The sequence below is a fragment of the Ammospiza caudacuta genome, chromosome 3 (assembly GCF_027887145.1).
Source record: "Ammospiza caudacuta isolate bAmmCau1 chromosome 3, bAmmCau1.pri, whole genome shotgun sequence".
Taxonomy (NCBI): Eukaryota; Metazoa; Chordata; class Aves; order Passeriformes; family Passerellidae; genus Ammospiza; species Ammospiza caudacuta.
Window position 1 is genome coordinate 47,031,327 of NC_080595.1, and position 12,858 is coordinate 47,044,184.

The 12,858-nt window shown below is 39.8% G+C and overlaps 1 protein-coding gene across 1 annotated transcript in view; it reads right to left on the reverse strand.

The window, feature by feature from the left end:
• The window catches only part of PCNX2 (pecanex 2), a 152,267-nt gene that overhangs the window by 85,767 nt on the left and 53,642 nt on the right, over positions 1–12,858 (reverse strand). The window contains exons 16-17 of the mRNA XM_058801750.1: positions 3,256–3,365; positions 995–1,091 (exon numbers count right to left, since the gene is read on the reverse strand). Coding sequence (XP_058657733.1) covers positions 995–1,091; positions 3,256–3,365 — 207 coding nt within the window. The remainder of the gene's footprint in view (positions 1–994; positions 1,092–3,255; positions 3,366–12,858) is intronic.

Below are 12,858 nucleotides of genomic sequence, written 5' to 3' on the forward strand. Positions count from 1 at the left end.
GGAATAGCTGCCTAGGTTGCAAATGCTCAGATGTGCAGGCACTGGGGATGTGGTCAGGAGGAAGAGCTGTCTGACAGCCAGGAAGCAGGACAGCTCACATGACTAATAAATGTCAAACACCCCTTAGCATTTCTGGAAACCTGATGATCTTCCCACATGAATGCCTTAGCAGATCAACCTCCCCTGGGTAACAGCAAACATTTTTTAATATAAAAAGACACAAAAAGGAAGATGGGTCACTTCACGATGTTTATGCTGAAGTGAGAAATAAGCTGACACAAACTTACAGCTTCCTGCCAGACAGTAGTAAATAAACAGCCTGCCAAGCAAAGAAGAGATGATGAGATGGCAATGCTTGGCACCAGGCATGTACCTCCCTCTCCCATACTATCCCAGTTTCATGTGCTTCTTCCACCTCTAGGTGCCAAGTCTGACAGTGTGCTCCACTTGGCTCAGCTGGGGTGGACGGCACACAGTCAAGAGTATATCCTGGCACAGAAAAGGCATTCCTGAAAAACTGGTAGCCCTACCCATAGAAAAATAAAGAATAAGGGCTGTTTTAAACACATGTAATTTTGTGGACCAAATCCTGCTCCTCTGCAGCACACACAGAGAGTCTGGCAGGACTGCTCATCTTTCTGAGTTGAACAATCCGGCCTACCTTGGACACACCAGATTTGCAGACTTCAACTCAGTGCACAGAACCTGCAGTAGTTCTCTGTGTACTAGGATGAGAGATGCACCAGTTCCCAAGCTCTAGGAGTGCACTTCCCATGGACTATATTAAAGAATCAATGTGGCAGAGACCTTCAAAGGAGCCCTTCAGAAAATAAAATGGCATGTACCCCCTTCTCACTGCTGGCCGCACTGTAAAGATGATCTATGTGTGCTTTTAGTTATTTAAATTACTAGATTACAATATTTACAAGGTTCCCCAGTGGGCAAAATGAATGAGAGAGCTTTAAACAGAAATTAATGAAAGAAAAAGCCTTACCACTGATTCTCTCATTTTTTCTGGGAGTGGATCTTCTGATGAATCTTCAAATCGCTGGCGTAGATAGTGAGGGACGTATTTACACTGAATAAGGGACCTGTTTTTAAAAAAAAATCCTAGTTAGGATACTTTGGAACATGTGAGGCAGATGTAAATATTCCTGAAGGACAGAAGAAGAACAACAGCCTCAGATTTCCTTTTTCATATATACATTGGCATTCTTATCTCTGTTCAGCTGGAGATTGACACAAACCAGCTCTACCTGTGATCAGGGCAGAAATTCCTCATCAGAATCCTGAGGAGTCTCAGCAGCCCAATCAACGCTGACATTTAGAGGAATGAGCAGAGGGTACTGTTGAATTTATGACTCTTAGTTCTGTTTCAGCTAAGCTGAAACCAATACGAGAGCTCTTTAGACCCATGTTAAAATGGCTAAGGAGGCCAGTTTTGTAGAAACTGTATATTAATTCTCTCTTTGAGATTTATGTGCTACCTCCTCATCCATCTTGAATTTTATGCCATAGGCCATACCTTAAATACTTTTTCCAATCTCCTTAACTTATTTAAAAGAGGTTCAGAGCTGTTTAGAGAAAAAAATCTTAAATCTCTTTTTTTAAGGATGATGCATTTTTACAATTGCACAATAAACATTTGAAGTTGTTGAACATGTATTCTTAATTTTAGATTTTTAGGAACCATTTCAGTTCCTGAAGATTTCATTGCAAATGTTATGAAATTGCTAGCTAGATGTAAAAGTTAAAATGCATTTAATAGTTTAAGATTACTTCCTTAAAACAAAAGTTAGAAAGAAGAAAAGTTTCTGTTTTATTAAAGAGGTTCATGAACTGGTGTGTCCTTTCTGGAAAGTGGGAGAAAAGGATACATTGAAATTACTTCAAAATTGAAAGAACTCACAATTTCATGCTGATTTGCAATTTACCTGTGTACATTTTACTCCAAGGCTAAGAACTGTCCCTAATACATAGCTTTACTTCCTTCCATACATAATTTCCATACTGTAATGACCTAAAAACTATACACCATCCACATAAAGCTTGATCCAGGTCTGCCTGACACCCATGTCTCACTCAGTAGGCTGTGGGTAAAGTTCATGGCAAGTCATGAAAGCAGTTCTTGCTGCTTTGCCACATCAGAACCTAGTAACGTATAAATGTCAGATTCCCTGAATTTTTTGGATGGTAAAGTATTTCTTGACTCTTCAGTAAGATTTACTGGGATGACAATTTCCTACTAGTGCTTTATATCTTTTCCTTCCTCATCAAGGTTGTTCTGCTTTTTCCAAGTTTCTCTGCTAAACCAGAATCCTGAGTGGCCTAAAAAGCTCTCCACTTCCCCCTTCTCTCTTCTGCATTGCAGAATTGTGCATAATGAGCCTTGAGCCTCACCTCATGAATCAAAGGAGAGAACTCTCTGTGAGAGAACTTCCCACAGGTCCTCTGCACTCTCCTAGGACAAAACTGAGCTGCCTGTGAAGAAGAATTCCAAATGGCATGGTGATACTGGTGGCACAAAACCCACTTGCTTGCTTAGCCCCACAGCCATAGATGTAATAGCCCAGCTGCCTGCTGACCCCCACAGCCCCTATAACACCCATATATCACAGTTTCCTCACTGGGAAATTCACATTTGCTGCCCCTGAGCTAAGGATCTATTGGGTGTCTCTCACACATCACCTCAACATGCAGATCACAATGTTGGGACTTCTCCTCTTAATCTCCCTTGTTTGCAGCGTCAGCTCTTAGCATACACTTCCTCTCCTCAGTTACCTGTAGCAGACTGTGTCAGGGAACAAAAGGAAGGATGGAACCTCAAACTGAGAGGCATAGCCTACTGAAGTAATCCTCAGCAAGAGCTGGAATTCAGCCATCTTCCCAGCACATTAAATGTTCCTTCTACTGGTCCCAGTGCTAATCAATGCACATTCTGCAAATCCAGTTGCCTGAACCTCCCTCAACTAAATCACTGTCCTCCAACCTGGCAAGCATACAACCTCCTAGAGGGGAAAAATCTGCTTCAGAGATTTTGGATAGCGCTGCTTAAAGAACACCAGCCCTGCTGGTGATCTGACTGCAGCACTTCATTCATATACAGGACTGATACCAACCACGCAGACATGGTGAGGAATTTCACCTCACCACAGTACTTTCAGGAAGCAAGCCCTGTGGTTCTGAAACCCAGGCATCACTCTGGCTGTGTGCTGTAAGGAGTAATCAGCAAAAAAACATTTACAGGCAACTTACATCAGCACAGATGGGTCACTGCTTTGTCTGCTGAGGTGATAAGAAAGTGCAACTAGCAGACCACAGAAAGCAGAGAACAGTGCTGGAATGTGCTGTGCATCCCAGGGTTCCTGAGAGGATGACAGAAAGCAAAGTTAGGAATGCAGAACTTAAAAAGCCAAAATAAGTAGGTTAAGCCATACATCATACACACAATGTTACTGGCACAACATCTACATTTGTACACCATCTACCACAGACTGAAAACATTTTTCATATCAAAGATTATTACTGTGAAAAACACCTTGCAATTAACGGCATGTCTTATGGTCCTATTGTGCAACTCTCCTATAATCAGCAATTAGCTAGGAAACCACATGAAAGGCAGGTTTTCTTTCCTCTTCAATGAAACATTAGAGGAAAATTCTCACTAAAATGAGATCTGAGTGAAATCAACTGCAGTGCATTTATCTATACACTAAATTGATACACTGATACTTGACCTGTAGCCAGACTGCACCTAACAAATGACAATATCATGTAGATCAGGCAGTGGGGTTTCTTTCAGACATCTTTCTGCTGCCTTGTGCATTTCAGCCAGGCCCTGCCTGGATGCTAACACAGCAGAGAGGGAGAGCACTGGCCCCCATGTGTGACATCCCCAGGAGACAATTGGCACACCCGCCAGCACACCCTGGATAGAACCGAGATGAGAAAATCTCTCCAGGTGACTCTAACAGCTAAAACTGGCTAGAAGAGAAAGAATATGAAGCTTAAGGAACACTTATAAAGATTATCTGTGACATCCTCAGGTACAAATGAGGGATCCTAAGACATACTTTTTGTGAAGAAAAGAAATTTCATCTGTGAAGGACAAAGAAACGTGGAACAAATCCATTTCACTTACTAATCGCATTCCTTGCCTCCACAGAAATTCTGCCTGATCAACCAAATGTGAACTCACGAGATCCTGCACCAGAGCACTTTCACAACAGGTTTTGAGAAGAAATGCTTTCAGGATCTGTGAAATTTCAGGCTAGTGTGAACAAGACTTCTGCACGGTTATCTCTTGCTTTGGAAACTTTAAAGTCAGTACAGCACCAATATTTTGAGAGGATGAAGTAGGTTTATTAGTCTTATTTTGCCCAGTTTTATGCATGCTTTCTCAGCATGTTAGGAAGCACTCTATTTCTTTCAGGTGCAATGAATATCTAAGAAAAACTAATTTTAAATGTCACACATGTAACTCATTGCAGGATGGAATTCTGCAATTTAACTCTGAAATTCCTTGTTACCCTAAGAGTAGTACCAAAAAAATTGAAATTTTAATTCCAAGAGTCATCTTCCCCTCATCATACTACTGAAAATCACAAAGATAAAAGACAGAAGAGCCTGATTCTATCAAACAATCCTACCCAAAATAGTAATTACAAACAAAAGAGAGATTCACATGCTATTACTGAAAGAATCCAGCACCGTTTATTTAACAATTTAAACTTTACCATACAACCCTACTCTTCATTTCACTGTTTCCAGTTTTGGTGCCAAATACATTTTCAGTTAGCTTTTCCCATGCTTAGTCTCCTGTCACGATCAATTCATATTCTTTAAAACACTGAAGAAAATGGCTGAATCACAGCCTATCCAAACATCCTCTGCATTTTTAGGGCAACACAACTTTGTACAGATCCGCCAGCAGCTTCTAGTATATGACTGGCCCTTTGCTCTGCAACGTCTTTTGAAAGCAAAACACTATCAAGAATTGAGCAATATTCCTGATACTGAAATTTATCAGAAGCCAGTATGAAAAATTATTCCACCCTTTTTCTCCTACAAAGCTGTACACAGCTGAATCCCCACATTAATGTCTCAGGAATTCTATTTCCATATTTTCTGCATATTACACATAGCTTCTGCATTTGTCTGGTCTGTGCTCCATTTCCAAACTGTCACTGTCCCCTCAAAACTCAGACATCAGGGAGCCAGGAAAGCAGGTAGGACAGGCATCAATATCACTATGTGCCTAAAGAACAGGATTTTCTAGAAAGATGCTACACAATGTTGTGGAAAAGATGAGAATGAACAAAGGTGTCATTTCTCCAGTATCAGTGTGACGTACCCTCTTCCATTTTGTCATTTTCCTCCCCCACAAATGATGCCTGATAGCTTTAAATTTAAAAAATGAAAACCAAATAATATAGTTGATAATTGAACAATGATTCTTCTCAGTGGGAAAACAGGGCTGACAGGTTTTACTCTTGGAAGCTGGTATTATCTGTCATATGAGACAGGGACTTTCACTTCCTAGGCTACCTCATTGTGTTGAGGTGACACGCAGTCCTTTCATATAGGGTTTTGGCTCCAATGCAGACACTCACACAGTCATTTTTAAAACAAGTGAAACAGACTTACAGGGTTAAGGATGAAAGCCATGAGTTACAACAGACCAGTGGTGGGAGTGGGGTGTTCCATTCCAACCACAGAATTGCCTAATCCCAAAACAATCCCCTAGAAGGGGAGATAAAGGTGTCTTTGAACTTATGAGCCTTTTAGCACTGCTAGAGGTGGGTAGGCAAATGTATTTTTAAAAAGTAGTGCTAGTAGTTTTCTGTCCTACATTATTTATTCTTTCTACTTCTTTCTTCTCCTAAAAAACCCGCATGAAACACACTTATCTTTCAAAGATATGCTCAAATAAGTCATATGTTCTACTCCAGAGACAAAAAGTGCTCTGAGCAGAGAACCAAGTAGAAATTCTTGTTACTTTTTCAGTTGTTTTTTTTTTTAATTTCAGAGTATTCCTCTCAGCTCAACAGTGACTTTGCAGATTGCTGGAGTGACAGCATCACTGAAGGTGAAGGCATTGGCAAAGTGGCTGGGGTTTTAAACATGGAGACAAACTCCAGTTGGTCTTCACACACCTGGTTTTCCACTCTCATGATTTCATCACTATTTACAGAGTCAGAGAATAGCTTGGGTTGGAATGGACCTTTAAAAGTCACGTAGCCCCTTGTGCAATTCAATCAAACTTTCTTGGCTCTTTCTTCTTACCCCCACACTGCGGCCTCATCACAGATCTGTGCCATTGCTCACACATCAAGGAATAAGCAGGAAGGGCTGATGGCCAACCATTCCAGACGTGTGATGGTAGAGATGGAAATAAATACTATCACCCTATTTCTGAAGATCTAAACCACTGATTTTCTGAAAGAGATCGTTAAAGGGAGCCCCCTTCACCCCCCAAAATATGGGAAAATAGTTAGGACTTCTTCTCTACAAGGCTGACTGTAGGCTTAACACCATATTACCATGGATACTCCTTTTCAGTAAACACTAATATAACAACCAAAATATGTGAATTTGTGTATAACTGAGCTTCATGTTATACAGAACTAAGGCAAGTTCTAGGAAGAGATGCCCACCAACCTTATCTTCCCATCATCCATGGAAAACAAAGCATTACTTACCCATATGATCTCCAAAAACACAACATGTGATAAGTTATCAGAATACAGGTATCACTGCCCACTCCAAGTAACATTGGCCCTCTTCCTCTAAAATTGCCACTATCTTGGACTGTATTTTCATTGCTGAAGTTTAAAATCCATAAAGACTGGACTGATGCAGGGGTGTCCATGTGTGTCCACACACAGCACCTGACACAACAGATCCCAGTCTGTGACTGGAATGCCTTGGCTAAAAAGCAAGATGAGCAGCAGCTTCAGGCAGGAAGCATGGATACTCATGTTTCACATAATGTTGAGTTTATCCTAAAGAAACAGTGCAGATTTCTACATTCCTGTACAGTGACTGACAGTGAGAGCTATCCTGGGCCATGTTAGATTCTACAGGCATAATTCCTTTTTTTCTGGAAAATAAGTTATTATACACAGAAACCTAAGACCATAACTATTGAAGTTATGTCTACAGTGCAAGACTTGACTACGGCTGCAAACTTCACTTACTGAAAGGCATGGTATCTAGGAATACTCTCCAAAATTAACACCCCTAACAGCTCTTGCTTGAACCTAAGGAGTTTCTAAATCAGAAAAAAAAAAAAAAAACAACCTCCAAAAGGACTGCGAGTATTCTTTGCAGCTGAAATAAAGCTGTCCAATAATATACTTCTATTTTTGGTCAGGAATTCTGTCTATACACATAAGCCCATTCACTGCTATCTAGAAATTTATTTGGGCAATCTTAGCAGATTGAAGGAGATGTATTCTTGCAACTCTTTCCCACCATAAACCCCTAAGACAAATATTTCAAAATTATTAGTACACAGATGAAGACTACATCACTGAAGACGGGAAGCAAGGAGCACTGTTATTCTGATTAAGGAGTTTCAAACTCATTTAACAAATCAAACTACATCAATGTGAGCTGAGAACAGTTTAAAATCCACACAGGATTTTTAGTAACTGTCCATTGAAGCAATAAACAAGCCACCAGAAAGTTTCTTCAGGTAAGAGGTAATGGAAACTATCTAACTTTTATTTCAAAAATATACATTTACACAGAGCTGGAAAAAGCTGGTTTGCCACATATGAATACATTCACATCAGTTCAATTTTTCTGGTCCAAGTCCAAAAATCTGATTTTCTTTTCAGACTGATTAAGACAAATTGCAAGTTCCATACAAAAGAAAGAAAAAAAGAAAAAAAAAAGAAATTATCCGAATGACAAGTACTTAACTGGTTCTGGATACATTTCAAATCCAAACTAACTGATATGAACAGAAGGCAGAAGACAAGGACTGACTGATTCCAGAAACATTCAGGGATGTGCTCTTCTGCCCCATGGCAAAACCCTGGAACACTGGAATGCTAAAGACTGATATCAGGATGGCTGAATTCCAGACCAAATATTTGTAAAAAAAGTCAAGGGCATACCTGACTTTTTTTTAAAACATCTCTTAAATATTTGGGCACAGACCACGAAACAGATGGAGCAGGAGACAAAAATCAGTACATCATGAAATTCTAGTCAAGTGAAAAAGATGGCACAGAAATTCCCATGTCTCCAATCTGATGGATGTAATATCTGAAAAGTAAAAACACCTCCTCCTAGAAAAAGAAAAAACCCCCTTTCGTATATCAAAGCTAAGGTAGCTATTAGAGCTGCCAATTTCTGTTCAAGACTACAGGATTGAAGATGAGATAAAAAATAAAGCCTGGCTGAAGTGAACTCAGGTTATGTTAAACTAAGCTCAGTTACCCCAAGAGCTTGAAAAAATAGTGAGCTGAAAAATTGCTGCTGTTGGATGCAAGAATCCAAGGAATGAACAAAAGAGCTGATAAAACCATGCTTAGGATTTAGAGCTTTGTATTACACAAAAGTAAATGAAAGTTCATAGAGGACCTGGAAAGAACTGGATAAGAAGTGATGATATCATTAAACAGAGGTCTAGGAGATAAAGAAATTTCTAAGCAAGCAGGAGAAACTCAGGTTTTTGCATGTCAGAATCTAAGGCATTCACCTACATCCTTGCCTGAAACCAGGTTTACAGTATTGTTATATGCAAGGCTGGAGAAGCAGCTGCTGTTCTATCGCTCATGATACAAATGTGTCGTGGCTAATGTTTATGAAGAGATGTTCTGCAGCACCTCAAAGCTGTAACCAAATCACCTTGGCATCACTGGGACAGCACTACAGAAATCTATCCATGTGACTTCACCACCATCATCACCACCACAGGGAATAACTTCTGCACCAGCCAGGGCAGACAGACTTGTAAACCTGCTCCACTCACAACACGCTGCTTTCACTGACAGCAGTGACAAATAGTGCCCTGCCCATCAGTCCTCAAGGCCTCAAATACACAGACAGAGACCTGCTATTTTGTGCTCATGGTTTTTATGGAGAAATTATCTGTTCTAATTTCAGATGCATTACTCTGTACTTCCTACTGTGAACAATTTTGAGTTTCTTTTTTATGTGACAGCTTTACAGAAAATGAAAACTGATCATCCCAGCAGTAGCAGCATGAGAGGAGGTCCTGACAAGCTGCAGACTCACAGCTCCTCCACACCAATATCAAGCAAGGGCAAAGCTGCTCAGGAGCACTATGAGGAAGGGAGCCATTGCCTGGCCACAGCAGCTGGGACCCATTTGCTTCCCAGTCACCTCTGAAGAACACATTCCTTTTTCATCTCCAAGTGTCCAAGTCACACAGCACACACAGGTATCATCGTCTTGCAAAGAGTTTGTGCCTGCCCTGGTGACAGTCTGTCATTTATTTTAGTTGTGTGAAAGTGCACATTTGGCCACGTAAAAAACACCCCAGGTTGCCAGGTGAGCAGTGTGCAGCCACTCCCCAGAACATGTCATGTGCTTCTGAGCAAGGTCTGTGATGGGACATGACAGCAGCCTGACACCTGACCCAACCCACACCCTCACTGTTCACACAGAACTACAGATGTGTCCATCCTCTTTTTGGTGCTATGTGCATTTTAGCCAGGAGAGAGAAATATTTCTGGTCATGTGATGGCAAAGGCACTGCAAGATCACTCAGAAAGAGTGACGGGACCAGATGAACCTGTTGGACATGCCAGACATTGTCTGCAGGTCACAGGATGAACTCTCAACTGAGAATACTATATAATAATTTTCCTCTGGCAACTTACCTGAATGAAAACCCATGAGAATTATTAAATTAAACTGGAAAGTTAAACTTATGTTAAATAATGCATTTATACCACAGCTGCTTTTCCATACAGGGTCTCAGTTGGTTTTGTACAACATAATTCGACAAAATCAGCAAAAATCAGTCTGGACACAGAAGGCACAGGCTTCAGCACTGTTAGTCTCAGTTTTCAGAGCTTATATTCACAGGCTGAAAGGTACCTTGAGTACTTACACTGTTCTGTGGACATACCCCAAAACAATTCCTACTTCCTATTTTTCTAAAACTGAAGTTCTAGAGCAAACAATTAATCACTATGAATTTGCTATTCAAAATGAATTTCAAAATCTGAGCACAACTAAATCAAACTATTGTATGTATATATAGCTTATGGTCTAAAAAAGAACAAGAAAAACTCACTTAAGAACACAGGTTAATTATAAAATAAAAATTGGTTTTATTTTAATAAACAAGGACACTAATAGGGTAAATTAATTATTCTTCCAATTAACTTCTTCAGGAGTAATATATTTCCTCTCAGAATAATTAATGCACAGAGAGAAAGTGGGTTAGACTATTTCACCCTGCAAGAATATAACTGGAACACAAGAACCACTTAGGGAAGGAGAGAATCAAGCCTGATACCACTGGAATGTTCTTCAGGCTGGGCATTTGATGTGAGCAATTGTTCACCAGTAAATAGCACAAAATCACTTAGAGATCCATTCTCCTCTGCAATATATTTCAGGAAATAGAACTCTTGGTAGTTACACCTGCTGAGCTATAAGATGTTCTGCCAATAAATAGAGTTGACATTTGAGGATGCTACATTTCAGCCAAAACAACACGCTTTGCAACCCAGAAGTCCTCTGCCAAATAGAATCTATCATGTTTCCCTGCCCTGAAAAATTTTGATTATGGTGATTTTTATTTTTTTATGACCTCCATAAATATTGAAAATTTTTCACTGTTGGTTTTGGCAAACTGATCAAAATGAATAGAGTAAAATAAGAATAAAAAAAAAAGAGCTATGAAGTGCAAGTATGGAAGAGATATTCCTTCTAGCTTAAAGAAAAACATGTTACCAACTGTTGTGCAAACACCTCAGTGAAACATACTACAACATTTGCTCAGTTTTGAGTTAAACTTTACAATTTCTAGCACACCAAAAGTTAAAATCTTCACATTGATTAAGACCATAAATTGCTGCTCACTACTTATCAAAACAGCTTGAGTTACTTACAGGGGTATTAGACCACCTTTCACAGTGTGCCCTATTCAGGATCAGATTAAGCCCATTCCTACTCTTCCTCCATCAACCAAATAATCATTCTCTTGCAACATTAAAGAAATCAGCTCAAAATAGAAATCTCTGGACCTGACTGAAGAACAAGGAGGTTCAACACAAGTGTTTATTTCATAACTTCTAGAAGAAAAAACGTATGAAATTTCAAGCACCCCAGTAGACTGAGATTATGAGCTGAAGCAAGAGGAATCATCTTTACATGCTTTAAATTAACCTTCTCAGAAGTGCCTTTACTGGAACAGTGCCATTAAAATTCAAATTAACTCTAACTTCTGTGTGAACAGAAAGTCTGAACTTAATATTAGTAATTTACAACAGATATCTTGTAAATCTTTCACAGCACTCGACTTCAGGGTAGCATTAAAAGCATATTTCTAAGCAGTTTGAAGCCTAATCCACAAGGAGATTGTTTATCTACAAAGCCACCTGCATGCTGTAATTTAAAGAATTATGCTGAGAAAAGAGTATGTAGACTATTTTAAGTGGCTTTTTTCCCTACTGTTTACAAAAACCATTTTTGAAGTATCCATAACACAACTTCCCTACCCTCAACTAGTGAATTGCCATCTGCTAATCTTAGGAAGAAAAAAGAAAAAAAAAAAAGAAAAAAGAAAAAAAATATAATTCCCCAGGTATTAGCCTATATAACAGTAATTTAACTCCTGCCTTCCATGCAGCTCTTTTCATTTTTATCATTGTTTCTCATCCCCATTATCCATTTTCTCCTGTCCATCCTTAAGAAAAGTCTCCTTCTCCAGCTGCCAGTTTCTGAATTGTTAATACAGCCAGAAAACAGCAGTATGGGGACTGGCTACTTTTGCAGGAAACTGCACAAGCAGCAGTTAAACTTCTAGCATCAATCACACAGCTGGGTCAGCTCTGACCAACACAACTGATGAAGTGGGTGAGCCAGGTGACAGGAGATTCCCTGGGAGAACACCACAGGTTCAAAGACATTTAATTTCAAGTGTCTTAACACAGCAGCTGAGTTGCTGTAATTTATTTTGTAAGGACTCAAGCTGCCAAATGTGTTTAACACATTTTACCTTACTGTTGGGAGTGGTCAAGAACACACAGCCAGCTCTGATCATCTGCAGGAAATCATTAAGGCATTATAATTGTCCTTTGATTTAAGGCTTCTATTGAAAATTTCAAGTAAAAATTATTGAAAGCTAGTATAGAAATGGTGATGTTCCTAAAAGAATTCCCTTAAAGGAACAACTGACTGCCCCTCTCATCTATGTAAATTGCCAGCCTGGGTGCTGGCATGATACAGCCTTGGCAGCTGCAGAAGCTCATATTGGGTTCTCTGTGTGTGCTGTGCATGTGCCACCACAAAACTTCCTCTGACATGTGCACACAAGATGTCAAGGGCAGCCTGTCAGCCACAGCACATCCTGCTGCACCCCTGCATGGACACTGACAGCATCCCGCTCTCCATGAAACACTGCCAAAAGGCTGGCCCCTTACAGGATAAATTTTCTTACAAGTCTAACATGAAATACTGGTCTTGCTGTGTTCACCGGGAATTTTACAGCTGACTTGAAGGCAGAAAAAATTTCATTGCCATTTTTAAATGTCCCATGCAGAGGACATAGGCACTACACATTAAAATAAAAAATAACAATAATTCTAAAAATGCTTTAGATTGAATATTGCCCAAAACTGGGCACCACTGGCAAGGGACCCAGTT